General features: G+C 40.8%; 1 protein-coding gene across 22 annotated transcripts in view; it reads right to left on the bottom strand.

Annotated features, from left to right (window-relative positions):
• The window catches only part of Haus3 (HAUS augmin-like complex, subunit 3), a 171977-nt gene that overhangs the window by 127246 nt on the left and 30462 nt on the right, over positions 1 to 14269 (bottom strand). For all 22 annotated transcript variants that reach the window (XR_010057411.1, XR_010057415.1, XR_010057412.1 and 19 more), the window contains 2 exons: positions 3304 to 3383; positions 168 to 656 (listed from right to left, as the gene is read on the bottom strand). Coding sequence is in view for 14 of the 22 variants with exons in the window: in XM_063273606.1 (XP_063129676.1) it covers positions 168 to 656; positions 3304 to 3383 (569 nt within the window). In the remaining 8 variants the exon portion in view is untranslated. The remainder of the gene's footprint in view (positions 1 to 167; positions 657 to 3303; positions 3384 to 14269) is intronic.

Raw genomic sequence — 14269 nt, 5'->3', positions numbered from 1 at the left:
AAATCTTATTTCTAGCTCTCCTATCAAAAACAAAGAGGATTTGTTTTGAAATGAGGTTTTAACTATGTTTCCCAGGCTGAACCCAAACTCCAGAGTTCAAGTTACCCTCCTGGCCTATGTCTCTCAAGTGCTAGTGTCTCAAGCATGTGGTACAACTGTTTACTAACCTGCTTGGCACTGAGCTGTGTGGAACCGTCCTTGTACATCAATGTCACCACCAGGGCTGCTGCCTGCTTGAGAACATCCATCAGCTGGACTTTTGCCAAATCACCCAAATATCTAACATCACACAGCTGTTTCCCCAAAGCTCTTGTGTCCTCGGAATTTTGCCAGGATTCGGTCCCATCAGTCTCTTTTCCCAGCGCTGTGTGTTTACTTGCTTTTTCTGGGGAATTACTACATGTAATATATTTTCTTTTAAGATTCAAGCTGTCCTTATCTTCTTTGCCTATATTTTCCTTTAGGAAATGCTTTCTCTTATGCTCTCTGTTCTGTAAAACTGAAGCTTCCTGATCACACTGTGGAATTAAATAACTGGAAAGGCCTGATGAGCTAATGCTGTTCTGTACTTGACCAGCAGAGAGCTTGGTAATGGAGGGTTGAGAAGAGAGCTCAACAGATCCTCTTGGTGTCTGGTTTATTAATGACTTGGGGTTCTGCAGAAAAAGGGAAAAATATTTCATCACAACATGGATTCACAAGACATGTCTAGAAACCAAGTGCATTTCTGATACAGCTTATCACAGATAATGAGAGCACACAAATCTTAAATTATCTGTGATCCTTCTCTTTTCTTTCTCTGGTGCATACCCTAGCACCATGTTCTAGCCTAGAACCACTCTTTCAACAGAGCTAGACAGTGTTTCTAGACTACATGATCCTGGAGCTAGAGCAGGTACAAGCTCAAAATGTTTCTTCTAAGCCCTGTACTAGAAGTGATCCATCTCAGAAGATAATGATCAAGTGTGAGGCCTGCAATTGACAGCTCCAAGTAGAGGTCAGTCATAGAGAAAAATGAAATCATAAAAAATACTTGATAATGTTAATTGACCTATTAAATTAAGAAAACTATAGTTCAGCAATGCTTGTCCTCATTCTAGCAGTGTGCAGTCAACGCTGGCAGACCCTTCCACTAGCAGGAGAAAATTATCTCCACCCATTTCAATACAGTTACTTACAATGATACTTTGTGCTTTAGTGTTCATTTCCAAATTGATAATTTACTTCTTGCTATTCACAACTGCACATTAATATTAATTTTAAAGTAATCTTGAGCTGTGTGGTGGTAGAGCATGCCTTTAATCCCAGCACCCAGTAAGCAGAGGCCAGCCTGGTCTACAGAGTGAGTTCCAGGACAGCCAGGGCTCAACCCAATCTCAAAAAAAAAAAAAAAAGAAGACGAAGAAGACAGACGAAGAAGACGAAGACGAAGACGAAGACGAAGACGAAGAAGAAGAAGAAGAAGAAGAAGAAGAAGAAGAAGGAGGAGGAGGAGGAGGAGGAGGAGGGGGAGGAGGAGGAGGAGGAGGAGGAGGAGGAGGAGGAGGAAGAGGAGGCAGAGGAGGAGGAGGAGGAGGAGGAGGAGGAAGAAGAAGAAGAAGAAGAAGAAGAAGAAGAAGAAGAAGAAGAAGAAGAAGAAGAAGAAGAAGAAGAAAAGAAACACAAGAAAGAAAGAAATTTTGAAAGAAAATGTTCTAACACTTGGTCATATATCACAGAAAACTTAGCATATTTATTCATATTTTTACTGCAGAAGAATAGTGTATGATTCTAAGAACAGACTTTAGGCATAAAATTATATTCATTAAAAATTCTGGGGTTGGGATTTAGCTCAGTGGTAGAGCGCTTGCCTAGCAAGCGCAAGGACCTGGGTTCAGTCCTCAGCTCCAAAAAAAAAAAAAAAAATTCTGTGGCGGAGTATTCAAGAAAAGGAATTCAATAAGATTTTAGACTGCTGAAGATCTTGCTCGTGTGTTTCTTAAACAGGTGATAGTGGATATCAAATTGCCACAGTGTACTTTGAATTGCAGTGGATGTATTTTAAATTTTATGACAGTTTTTAAAATGTCAATATGAATTAAAGTGCAACTTTAGAAACTTATGGTGAATATTTTATATTTCAACCTTAAAATATTTCAAGAAGGATATAACTTTTCAAAATCTTAGGGCCAAAGAATCAGCCAAGGGATAGGTCCTGACAGTATCTCCACTTTACTACAGGGAACTTAATTTTAAATTAGGTTAGGGCTGGCAAGATGACTCACTCGCCACCAGGGCTGAGGTAGATCCCTGGAGCCCACATGGTGGAAAAATTATGCGACTTTTGCAAGTTGTCCACTGACCTGCACCCGTGATCCAGGGCATGTGCCTCTTCCCCAGCAAAAATAAGTAAATAAAAGTTAAATAAAACTTTAAAATAGCTTTTGCTAGGTGTACTGCTATATGCCTTTAATCCCAGGACTCGAAAGGCAGAGGCAAGCAGATCTCTGTGAGTTTGAGCCAAGTCCAGTCTACATAGTGAGTTTCAGGCCAGACATGGCTATACAGTAAAACCTTTTCAAAAAATCAAAAATAAAATAAAATAGCTTTTTAAAAAGGGGCCCAGCAATGGTAGTTCATCCCTTCGATACCAGCACTTGGGAGCAGGCAGGCAGAGCTCTGTGAGTTCAAGACCAGCCTAGTCTGCAGAGTGACTTGCGAATAGCCAGGAAACCCTGCCTTGAAAAAAATTTAGGTTAGCATGAATAAGCAGTTCGCTCCAGAGTCCATTTTCTCCACCATAAGGCAGCCTCTGCCACGGCTTGCTACACAGGGTCTTTCCTGACATGACCTCTGTTTCTTGTATTGCCAAAACTGGCTAACTTACTTGAAAATTTTCAAGCTCTTTTCTCTTAAAAAATTTCAGTATCCTTTCCCTACACTTGAAATGTGGGAGCTTCATTTTGTCCAACCCTGGTCATCCATTACATTTCAACTCAGATACAATTTTCATACTTCCTAAAGGTATCACAAGATCCTGCTCCTATTGCCCCCAAATGAAAACTGCAACAGCACAAAGCTTGATTCAGTGTCCTTCCTCCCAGACCGAGAGATCATGAAACCCACTGCTACACAGCACTTACTGCACACGTGGAGCACATGTGCCCGCCTCCTCACCACCTGTCTACACTAAACCATGTGTTCTGGAGAATAAGAACTTTTTAAAAGCAGTGTCAGGAGTTTTTACCAAATACCAGGACACTTATTAACTGTTAACAAATGAGGATCATCTGTTTAGAAGTCCTCCAAGTTGCCAAGACTTACCTTTGTTTCTAGTGGTTGAGTCTTTTCATGCTCAGCTAATACTGAGAAATGAACACTGGGTTTCTTTGTCACTTCTGAAGCTTAAAAACAAACAAAGAAACAAAAATTTAAGATTGAAAACCAGGCATGGTACAATACTTCTTTAATCTTAGCACTGGGAAAGCAAAGGCAGGTGGAGTTCTGTGGCTATAAAGCCAGTCTATACATACCCAGCTCCAGAACAGACTGCAGAAACCCTACCTCTCACAAGACAAATCAAAACCAAAAAACTCTAGAATTAGCTAACAATTGAAAATGATTAATATGCTATTTAGCCACTATCAACACAATCAAAATGCACAGGACCATTGCAGTAAGCAGTTACACAAAGTGTCTTCAAATTAATAGAAGGCTGATCTATAGAATTATGAGATGTTTATTTGTGGTTACTTGTAATTTGCACTTGAATATTTTATTTTGAAAATCTAAAATTAGTCGGGCAGTAATAGTGCACACCTTTTAATGGCAGCAACCTGGAGGCAGAAGCAGGTGGGTCTCTGAGTTTGAGGCCAGCCTGGTCTACAGAGCTAGTTCCAGGACTCCCAGGCCCTAGAGAAACCCTATCTCAAAAAAAACAAAAAACAAAAAACAAAAAATAAAAAACAAAAAAAAGGAAAAAGGAAAAAGAAAAAAAGAGAAAAGAAAATCCAAAGTTAACATTCTGTAGTCACCTTATAAGTACTAAAGGATTGAAGAGATTGTTAAAATGAGTAATACTGCAGTAGAACAATCAGGAGCTCAGGAAAACATCACTGATGCAAACACCTAATTTAGATTTTAATTTTAATAACCCTGAGTTGGAGAGTTGCATAAATGGCTCAGTGTATAAAATGGTTCATGAGTAAAACTGAGGACTTCAGTTTGGTTTCCAGAACTCATGTAGAAAGCCAGCTGTGGTGCGAGCTTATAATTCCAATGCTGGCTAATGTGGAGATAGGATCCCTGTGGCTTATTAGCCATCTAGCCTAGCCTAAGGTGAGGAACCCTATCTCGAAAGAAAAAAAAAGATAAGTAGTTGGCTCCTGAGAACCTACAGCCTCCACGCACACACACCTGTGCACTCACACAAACCACACTGACTGACTGACTGACTGACTGACTGACTGACTGACTGACTGACTTGAGCTGCATAGACTCAATCCCAAGCAGTATAACTTATACATCTGTGCTCAGAACCACTTTGACAGGTGTTCTGGGTACATGGCCCCACTTGCTCATGTGTAATTCTAAAGCTCCAAGAGTACTCATGAGAAATGGAGCTGACAACTGAAAATGGAGAACTGAGAAGGGGAATCCATGCTTGGAGCACGTGTTGATCCTGTTCAAATAAGTTACTCTGTAGGTGGGCATGGTGATATATATCTGTGGTCCAGGTGCTTGGTAGGATAAGGTAGAAAGGCCAACCTTGGCAACACAGTGAGATACACTCTCTAAAAGATTAAAAAAAAAAAAACAAAAACCTATCACTCTACCTTTCAGAGGATGGGGAGTCAGTGTTGCCAACTTGCCACCAGGAGACTGTTCATAAAAGATCCTGTCCTGGGGACTCCGAGCCCAATCTCTGTTATTGGGAAGTTGATTGTTTGACAAAGACTTGGGACTTAAATCAGTCCTGGCTAATGGGCCCATATGCAGCCTCTACCCCAACTCCCATGGTTACTTAATTCAAAGTAACCATGCATTCGCACTGGGATACTATGGGACAGAGACTGGTATGTGCCAATTGGCCAAGTCATTCTAATAACATGGCTGTTGATGCAGCCTTGTGGTAGAAAGTCATAGGTGAGAGATACTTCAACTGTACCCTGGATCTAATCATATGCCTTGTGTCAACAACTCCCTGTGCCAGATCTTCTGATCTTTCTTATTCCAGATTGGCCAATTAGTCAACTTTTGTCTATAGGTTCAAAGTTTTCTAGTTTGGTTTTCCCAACCATACAATGTAGATGATCAAGTAAATCAACCAAAATTTTACCATGTGGATTTATATTAACATGTCTTTCAGGGTGCCTGAACTGAAGTATGGTACATCTGCAGTCCTTTTTTGTACACTGAGACAATACATTCTAAGCCAAGCACGCAGCTCTGAACCACTGGCTCAGGTAGCCAGTTGTGTCTACTGGCTTGCTTGTACCTGAACCAAACAAACCACTTCCAGCATACAATGAATTGCTGCAGACCCTCTTACTGATGCTCTGACAGAACTTGACAATATTTGACAGTTTGAGACTCAAGGTGACTTGACGTCCTCAGAGTCTCAAGCTCCAGGGCTAGTAGCATGGCAGGCAGTATTCGTAACTTTAATTTTTTTCAAATCCTATTTTTAATGATGGTTCTTAAATGCTTTAACCTTCCTTGTAACAACCCACCATCCACCAGAGGTAGTGGAAAAGAAATAATACGGGGAAGGGAAGTGGACCTGTTTAGAGAGGTTCTTTGGAGCACCTCCCGTCCGTGTGTCTGGAAATAAACAGTTCATTCACAGGTTAGCAGGCAGGGGCAGATCCATCCACTCACAAACACCTCACGGACACACCAGCAGTCCAGTTTGGTAGAGCTGGGTTAGCAACAGTAGTGACAAAAACCTAGCAAAGACAGCCAGGCCTCAGTCTCTGCATGTGTCAGCAGGAGGGACCAGCAGGAACATGAACCAGGAGATGTTCTCAGCTGTGCTTCTCTCAGGGAGGCGAGGCCTCAAGACCCACAAGCATTGCACAGCTAGAGGTACCAGCAAGCCAAGCTCTGTCTCTGTCACTCTGTGGAGTCCTAGTTATACCCACCAAACATCACGTCCTCCACATGCCTTGCCTCAGCACACACATCCAATCAGCTCAAATCCTTGGAAGCAGCAAGAAGCTGCAGCACACCACCACAAGGTTTTCAGTGTGTTTCTCCCTATTGTGTCCTAACAAATGCAGTTCAGTTACACAATGTAAGGCAGACTAATACATGTGTGTCATTAGCCAAAAATCCTTCATTACATGTCCATTCACATGCTTGCTTTAAGAGAACATCCTCACTCCTGTGTCTGCTTCAGCAAAACATTCCTTCATGAGTCAGCCTTAGCCTTTCACACCTGCATCCACTTTAATGAAATGTTCCTTCATGTGCTTACCCAGGCAAAACACCATCCAATTGACTTTCAACTTTTGAAAGAACCCTTAAGTTTCCACTTCAGGCATTTTTAATTTAATTTTAATCTTTTAAAAGATTTATGTTTCTTTGATGCTGATGCAATAGCCTTGCTTCATATTCTTGGAGTCTGTATTGTGATTCTTCTTTTGTTAAAGCTTTCAAAGCCATGCATCTTTTTTTTTTCTGCCTCTAATATCATCGGATCTATTTGGGCTGGCAATATATATGGCTAGAACAGTAGCTTCACTGCTTAAACTTTAGGCCCTACGCGAAGCAGGTGATTTTCGTAACATTTACTGTGTGGAATAAAACATATTTCCAAGTGTGAGATATATGCCTTTATTCTCCTCAAAGTTTTCTATCAGGTCTGTGCCTCTTTCTTAGTGGTAGGAGACATAAAATGCTATAATTTGTCTTTTACTTGAAAGGGGTATCCTACTATATCCCTGAAGGCTTCTGAATCATTTAGAGTTTATCTCCCAACCATTGAACAGCAAGAGCTCTAACAGACAATATTTGTGCTGTTGGACTAGCATGTTGCCATCGAAACACTTAACAGTCCTGGGGCAAGATGAAGGTTTATATCATCCATCCTAAGTGACCTAGCTGGTAGTGATCCTGGAGCTGACCCTGTAAACGCGTAGCACAATGCTAAATGTAGTCAGCAGAGGGTGCTGGAGGAACACTGCCAGAGGATGGACACCTCTCCGTTTTTCAGCACTCTACTCCAGTGTTGCCTGAGGAAGCTGCTCCCTACTTCGACCTTCTAAAGTTCTCTTTATGGTGGCTAAAATCCATCTAGTCAATAACAATTTAAACATTCCCTGTTCAAATTATTGCGTGACTTTTGTCTCCTAAGGGGAAGAAAATACTCCCTTAGTAAACCTGGTTCTGCTAGACCAGTTTAACAAAAAGAACAGGTAAGGGAAAGGGACCCAAGAAAGAAAAACATTTAACTTATACTGTAAAAGTACATATAAACTCTCAAAGTTTCAGATAAAATGTGAGTACATAAAAAAATTAAGAAAAAGGAGAGTAATAAGATATCAGTTTAGTTTTAGGTGTTCCTAACATTACAAAATAAACAAACATGCTGGGTTTTTCTAAGACAGATGCCCCTGCACTGCTTTCAAGCAAAGGGACAGTAGGCCCTGTATCTTCAGCCATCCAGGCAACATGAACATGGATTAGCTATGTGGGAAAGGGCTTCTGGCCTTTGTATATCCGGATGGCAAAGCCTCCAGGACCACACTTTTTGTACCATCTGGTTTTGTCCTTTATTGTACTTGATAATTCACTCTGTCTTCCATTTCAACCTACTCTGGCTACCCCCTTTCCCAAAGTCTTCTTTCTACTTTATGAACACAAGATTAAAAAGAAAACATTGTCCGAGTTTGGCTTCTTTAACTTACTATGGTCTCCAGTTTCCCTACAAATTAAAGTTTTATTATGGCTGAGCAAGATCTACCATGTACATATACATTTCCTTTACCCATCTGTGGATGGCTGCTCCCTCAATCTTAAGTTCTGCTGCCCTAAAGTTTTGATTTCCCCTGGGGAGTGCTCCTGACAGGAGCCACAACAGATATTCTATTGCCCTGAAAGCGCAAGATTCCCTGCAGCCACTTTGGGCTTTGATGCCCTTAAACCAACTGCTAAGAAAGGAGTGAGGTAATTAGGAGGGTGGCTGAGGACAGATTACCAGGAGGAAATCGAATTGTTTCTCCATAGCAGAAATAAGAAAAGATTCTATCTGGAATTCAGAAGCTCCTTTGGTGTCTCTTGGTGCTACCATGTCCTACGATTAGTCAATGGGAAACTACAAAAACCTGATCCAAACAGGATGAGAAAAGGCACAGACCCTTCAGGAATGAAGGTATGGGTTACTCCTCTAGGAAAAGTGCCAAGACCTTGCTAAGGGTGGAGGAGATACTGAGTGTGTAGTAGAAGGTCCTTATAAATACTAGCTAAGGCCACATGAGCAGTTCAAGAAATGAGGACTGTAAGTAGTATGTTCTGTCATACTTGAAGAACGTTAGTACAGGGGCTGGAGAGATGGCTCAGCGATTAAGATCACCCGACTGCTCTTCCAGAGGTCCTGAGTTCGGTTCCCAGCAACCACATGGTGGCTCACAACCATCTGTAAAGAGATCTGATGCCCTCTTTTGGTGTGTCTGGAGACAGCTACAGTGTACTTATATATAATAAATGAATAAATCTTAAAAAAAAAAAAAGAATGTTAGTAGATTTAGTTCAGTGGTAGAGCGCTTGCCTAGCAAGCGCAAGGCCCTGGGTTCGGTCCTCAGCTCTGGAAAAAAAATATTAGTACAGATATTTGTGTTTTCTTTCTTCAATGTCTTTAACATGTAATATAATATCAATTAAGAGACTATCAGTGATTATCATATTTAAGTCCAAGATACTAAAAGAACTTCCCTCAAGAACTACTACTGCCAATTCTAAAAACCTGTAATATGTTTGGGGTTGTATGAGAGATTGTTATATCACATTAGGCATAATTATGAGCTGATTAAATATGTAATGTCTTTGACTATACATGGGATGGTTGTTATCATGCTAAGTATAATTATCAGGTTATTGTTTTCATTTGGAAATTAAGTGTGATATAAGGAGATATAATTGTGTGTCAAATTGACAGGGGTGGACTTGCAGTGGCTATTCTTAGTTGCCAACTTGACTACATCTAGAACTGACTAAAACCCAAGCACAGAAATAACTGAGTTTTTTCTTTTTTTTTATTTATTTATTCATTTATTATATAAGTACACTGTAGTTGTCTTCAGACACACCAGAAGAGGGCATCAGATCCCATTACAGATGGTTGTGAGCCACCATGTGGTTGCTGGGAATTGAACTCATGACCTCTGGAAGAGCAGTTGGGTGCTCTTAACCACTGAGCCATCTCTCCAGCCCAACTGAGTTTTTTCTTAAGTAAATAATTTGAAGTAGAAATATCTACTTTTAAACTGTATTTTTTTTTTTGTGGTGGAAAGATCCACCCTTAATCTGGGCAACCTTCTGCTGCAGTCCATATAAAGGACATAGAGAAGGAAGCACCCAGACAGTGGTAGTGGACACATTTAATCCCAGCACTTGGGAGGGAGATAGGAGTTTGAGACCTGCCTGGTCTAAGGAGTGAGTTCCAGGACAGTCAAAGAAAAGAGGAAGCTCTCTTTTTGCCTGTTTACTCTTACTCTCATTGCAAGCCCATTCACTGACATTAGAGCCTCCTTCTTCGGGGTTCCGGTATATACTGAAGACCAGTTGAAAAACCCAGCCTCATGAACTGTACAATTACTGGCCTCTTGGACCTTACATTGGCAGACAACCATTGCTGGTTGTCAGTTAGCTTGGTTCCTCTAGAAAACCCTAAAACAATAGGCATGTATTGAGTCTGTAGCCTGGCTGTTGTGTATAGGTGTGTAGGTATCTGGATATATACCTAGAAGTGTATAACTAGATCACATGTATGTATGTATTTATTTGGTTTTTGGAGACAGGGTTTCTGTGTAGCCCTGGCTGTCCTGAAATTCACTCTGTAGACCAGACTGGCCTTGAACTCTGCCTACATCTGAGTGCTGGAATTAAAGGCATTCACCACCACTGCCAGTCATCTTTTCTTTTCTTTTTTTTTTTTATTAACTTGAGTATTTCTTATATACATTTCGAGTGTTTTTCCCTTTCCCGGTTTCCGGGCAAACATCCCCCTCCCCCCTCCCCTTCCTTATGGGTGTTCCCCTCCCAACCCTCCCCCCATTGCCGCCCTCCCGCCCATAGTCTAGTTCACTGGGGGTTCAGTCTTAGCAGGACCCAGGGCTTCCCCTTCCACTGGTGCTCTTACTAGGATATTCATTGCTACCTGTGGGGTCAGAGTCCAGGGTCAGTCCATGTATAGTCTTTAGGTAGTGGCTTAGTCCCTGGAAGCTCTGGTTGCTTGACATTGTTGTACATATGGGGTCTCGAGCCCCTTCAAGCTCTTCCAGTTCTTTCTCTGATTCCTTCAACGGGGGTCCTATTCTCAGTTCAGTGGTTTGCTGCTGGCATTCGCCTCTGTATTTGCTATATTCTGGCTGTGTCTCTCAGGAGCCATCTACATCCGGCTCCTGTCGGTCTGCACTTCTTTGCTTCATCCATCTTGTCTAATTGGGTGGCTGTATATGTATGGGCCACATGTGGGGCAGGCTCTGAATGGGTGTTCCTTCAGTCTCTGTTTTAATCTTTGCCTCTCTCTTCCCTGCCAAGGGTATTCTTGTTCCCCTTTTAAAGAAGGAGTGAAGCATTCACATTTTGATCATCCGTCTTGAGTTTCGTTTGTTCTAGGCATCTAGGGTAGTTCAAGCATTTGGGCTAATAGCCACTTATCAATGAGTGCATACCATGTATGTCTTTCTGTGATTGGGTTAGCTCACTCAGGATGATATTTTCCAGTTCCAACCATTTGCCTACGAATTTCATAAAGTCGTTGTTTTTGATAGCTGAGTAATATTCCATTGTGTAGATGTACCACATTTTCTGTATCCATTCCTCTCTTGAAGGGCATCTGGGTTCTTTCCAGCTTCTGGCTATTATAAATAAGGCTGCAATGAACATAGTGGAGCACGTGTCTTTTTAATATGTTGGGGCATCTTTTGGGTATATGCCCAAGAGAGGTATAGCTGGATCCTCAGGCAGTTCAATGTCCAATTTTCTGAGGATCCTCCAGACTGATTTCCAGAATGGTTGTACCAGTATGCAATCCCACCAACAATGGAGGAGTGTTCCTCTTTCTCCACATCCTCGCCAGCATCTGTTGTCCCCTGAGTTTTTGATCTTAGCCATTCTCACTGGTGTGAGGTGAATCTCAGGGTTGTTTTGATTTGCATTTCCCTTATGACTAAAGATGTTGAACATTTCTTTAGGTGTTTCTCAGCCATTCGGCATTCCTCAGCTGTGAATTCTTTGTTTAGCTCTGAACCCCATTTTTTAATAGGGTTATTTGTTTCCCTGCGGTCTAACTTCTTGAGTTCTTTGTATATTTAGGATATAAGGCCTCTATCTGTTGTAGGATTGGTAAAGATCTTTTCCCAATCTGTTGGTTGCCGTTTTGTCCTAACCACAGGGTCCTTTGCCTTACAGAAGCTTTGCAGTTTTATGAGATCCCATTTGTCGATTCTTGATCTTAGAGCGTAAGCCATTGGTGTTTTGTTTAGGAAATTTTTTCCAGTGCCCATGTGTTCCAGATGCTTCCCTAGTTTTTCTTCTATTAGTTTGAGTGTGTCTGGTTTGATGTGGAGGTCCTTGATCCACTTGGACTTAAGCTTTGTACAGGGTGATAAGCATGGATCGATCTGCATTCTTCTACATGTTGACCTCCAGTTGAACCAGCACCATTTGCTGAAAATGCTATCTTTTTTCCATTGGATGGTTTTGGCTCCTTTGTCAAAAATCAAGTGACCATAGGTGTGTGGGTTCATTTCTGGGTCTTCAATTCTATTCCATTGGTCTATCTGTCTGTCTCTGTACCAATACCATGCAGTTTTTATCACTATTGCTCTGTAATACTGCTTGAGTTCAGGGATAGTGATTCCCCCTGAAGTCCTTTTATCGTTGAGGATAGCTTTAGCTATCCTGGGTTTTTTGTTATTCCAGATGAATTTGCAAATTGTTCTGTCTAACTCTTTGAAGAATTGGATTGGTATTTTGATGGGGATTGCATTGAATCTGTAGATTGCTTTTGGTAAAATGGCCATTTTTACTATATTAATCCTGCCAATCCATGAGCATGGGAGATCTTTCCATCTTCTGAGGTCTTCTTCAATTTCCTTCTTCAGTGTCTTGAAGTTCTTATTGTACAGATCTTTTACTTGCTTTGTTAAAGTCACACCGAGGTACTTTATATTATTTGGGTCTATTATGAAGGGTGTCGTTTCCCTAATTTCTTTCTCGGCTTGTTTCTCTTTTGTATAGAGGAAGGCAACTGATTTATTTGAGTTAATTTTATACCCAGCCACTTTGCTGAAGTTGTTTATCAGCTTTAGTAGTTCTCTGGTGGGACTTTTGGGATCACTTAAATATACTATCATATCATCTGCAAATAGTGATATTTTGACTTCTTCTTTTCCGATCTGTATCCCCTTGACCTCCTTTTGCTGTCTGATTGCTCTGGCTAGAACTTCAAGAACTATATTGAATAAGTAGGGAGAGAGTGGGCAGCCTTGTCTAGTCCCTGATTTTAGTGGGATTGCTTCAAGTTTCTCTCCATTTAGTTTAATGTTAGCAACTGGCTTGCTGTATATGGCTTTTACTATGTTCAGGTATGGGCCTTGAATTCCTATTCTTTCCAGGACTTTTATCATGAAGGGGTGTTGAATTTTCTCAAATGCTTTCTCAGCATCTAATGAAATGATCATGTGGTTCTGTTCTTTCAGTTTGTTTATATAATGGATCACGTTGATGGTTTTCCGGATATTAAACCATCCCTGCATGCCTGGGAAGAAGCCTACTTGATCATGGTGGATGATTGTTTTGATGTGCTCTTGAATTCGGTTTGCCAGAATTTTGTTGAGTAGTTTTGCGTTGATATTCATAAGGGAAATTGGTCTGAAGTTCTCTTTCTTTGTTGTGTCTTTGTGTGGTTTAGGTATAAGAGTAATTGTGGCTTCGTAGAAGGTATTCGGTAGTGCTCCATCTGTTTCAATTTTGTGGAATAGTTTGGATAATATTGGTATGAGGTCTTCTATGAAGGTTTGATAGAATTCTGCACTAAACCCGTCTGGACCTGGGCTCTTTTTGGTTGGGAGACCTTTAATGACTGCTTCTATTTCCTTAGGAGTTATGGGGTTGTTTAACTGGTTTATCTGTTCCTGATTTAACTTCGATACCTGGTATCTGTCTAGGAAATTATCCATTTCATGAAGATTTTCAAGTTTTGTTGAATATAGGTTTTTATAGTAAGATCTGATGATTTTTTGAATTTCCTCTGAATCTGTAGTTATGTCTCCCTTTTCATTTCTGATTTTGTTAATTTGGATGCACTCTCTGTGTCCTCTCGTTAGTCTGGCTAAGGGTTTATCTATCTTGTTGATTTTCTCAAAGAACCAACTTTTGGTTCTGTTGATTCTTTCTATGGCCCTTTTTGTTTCTACTTGGTTGATTTCAGCTCTGAGTTTATTTCCTGCCTTCTACTCCTCCTGGGTGTATTTGCTTCTTTTTGTTCTAGAGCTTTTAGGTGTGCTGTCAAGCTGCTGACATATGCTCTTTCCTGTTTCTTTCTGCAGGCACTCAGCGCTATGAGTTTTCCTCTTAGCACAGCTTTCATTGTGTCCCATAAGTTTGGGTATGTTGTACCTTCATTTTCATTAAATTCTAAAAAGTTTTTAATTTCTTTATTTCTTCCTTGACCAGGTTATCATTGAGTAGAGCATTGTTCAATTTCCACGTATATTTGGGCATTCTTCCCTTATTGTTATTGAAGACCAGTTTTAGGCCTTGGTGGTCCGATAGCACGCATGGGATTATTTCTATCTTTCTGTACCTGTTGAGGCCCGTTTTTTGACCAATTATATGGTCAATTTTGGAGAAAGTACCATGAGGAGCTGAGAAGAAGGTATATCCTTTTGCTTTAGGATAGAATGTTCTATAAATATCCGTTAAGTCCATTTGGCTCATGACTTCTCTTAGTCTGTCGACATCACTGTTTAATTTCTGTTTCCATGATCTGTCCATTGATGAGAGTGGGGTGTTGAAATCTCCCACTATTATTGTGTGAGGTGCAATGTGTGTTTTGAGCTTT

The sequence above is a fragment of the Rattus norvegicus genome, chromosome 14, assembly GCF_036323735.1.
Source record: "Rattus norvegicus strain BN/NHsdMcwi chromosome 14, GRCr8, whole genome shotgun sequence".
NCBI lineage: Eukaryota > Metazoa > Chordata > Mammalia > Rodentia > Muridae > Rattus > Rattus norvegicus.
The sequence above is the reverse complement of the archived record's forward strand: the minus strand, read 5'-3'. Positions and strand labels throughout refer to the sequence as shown.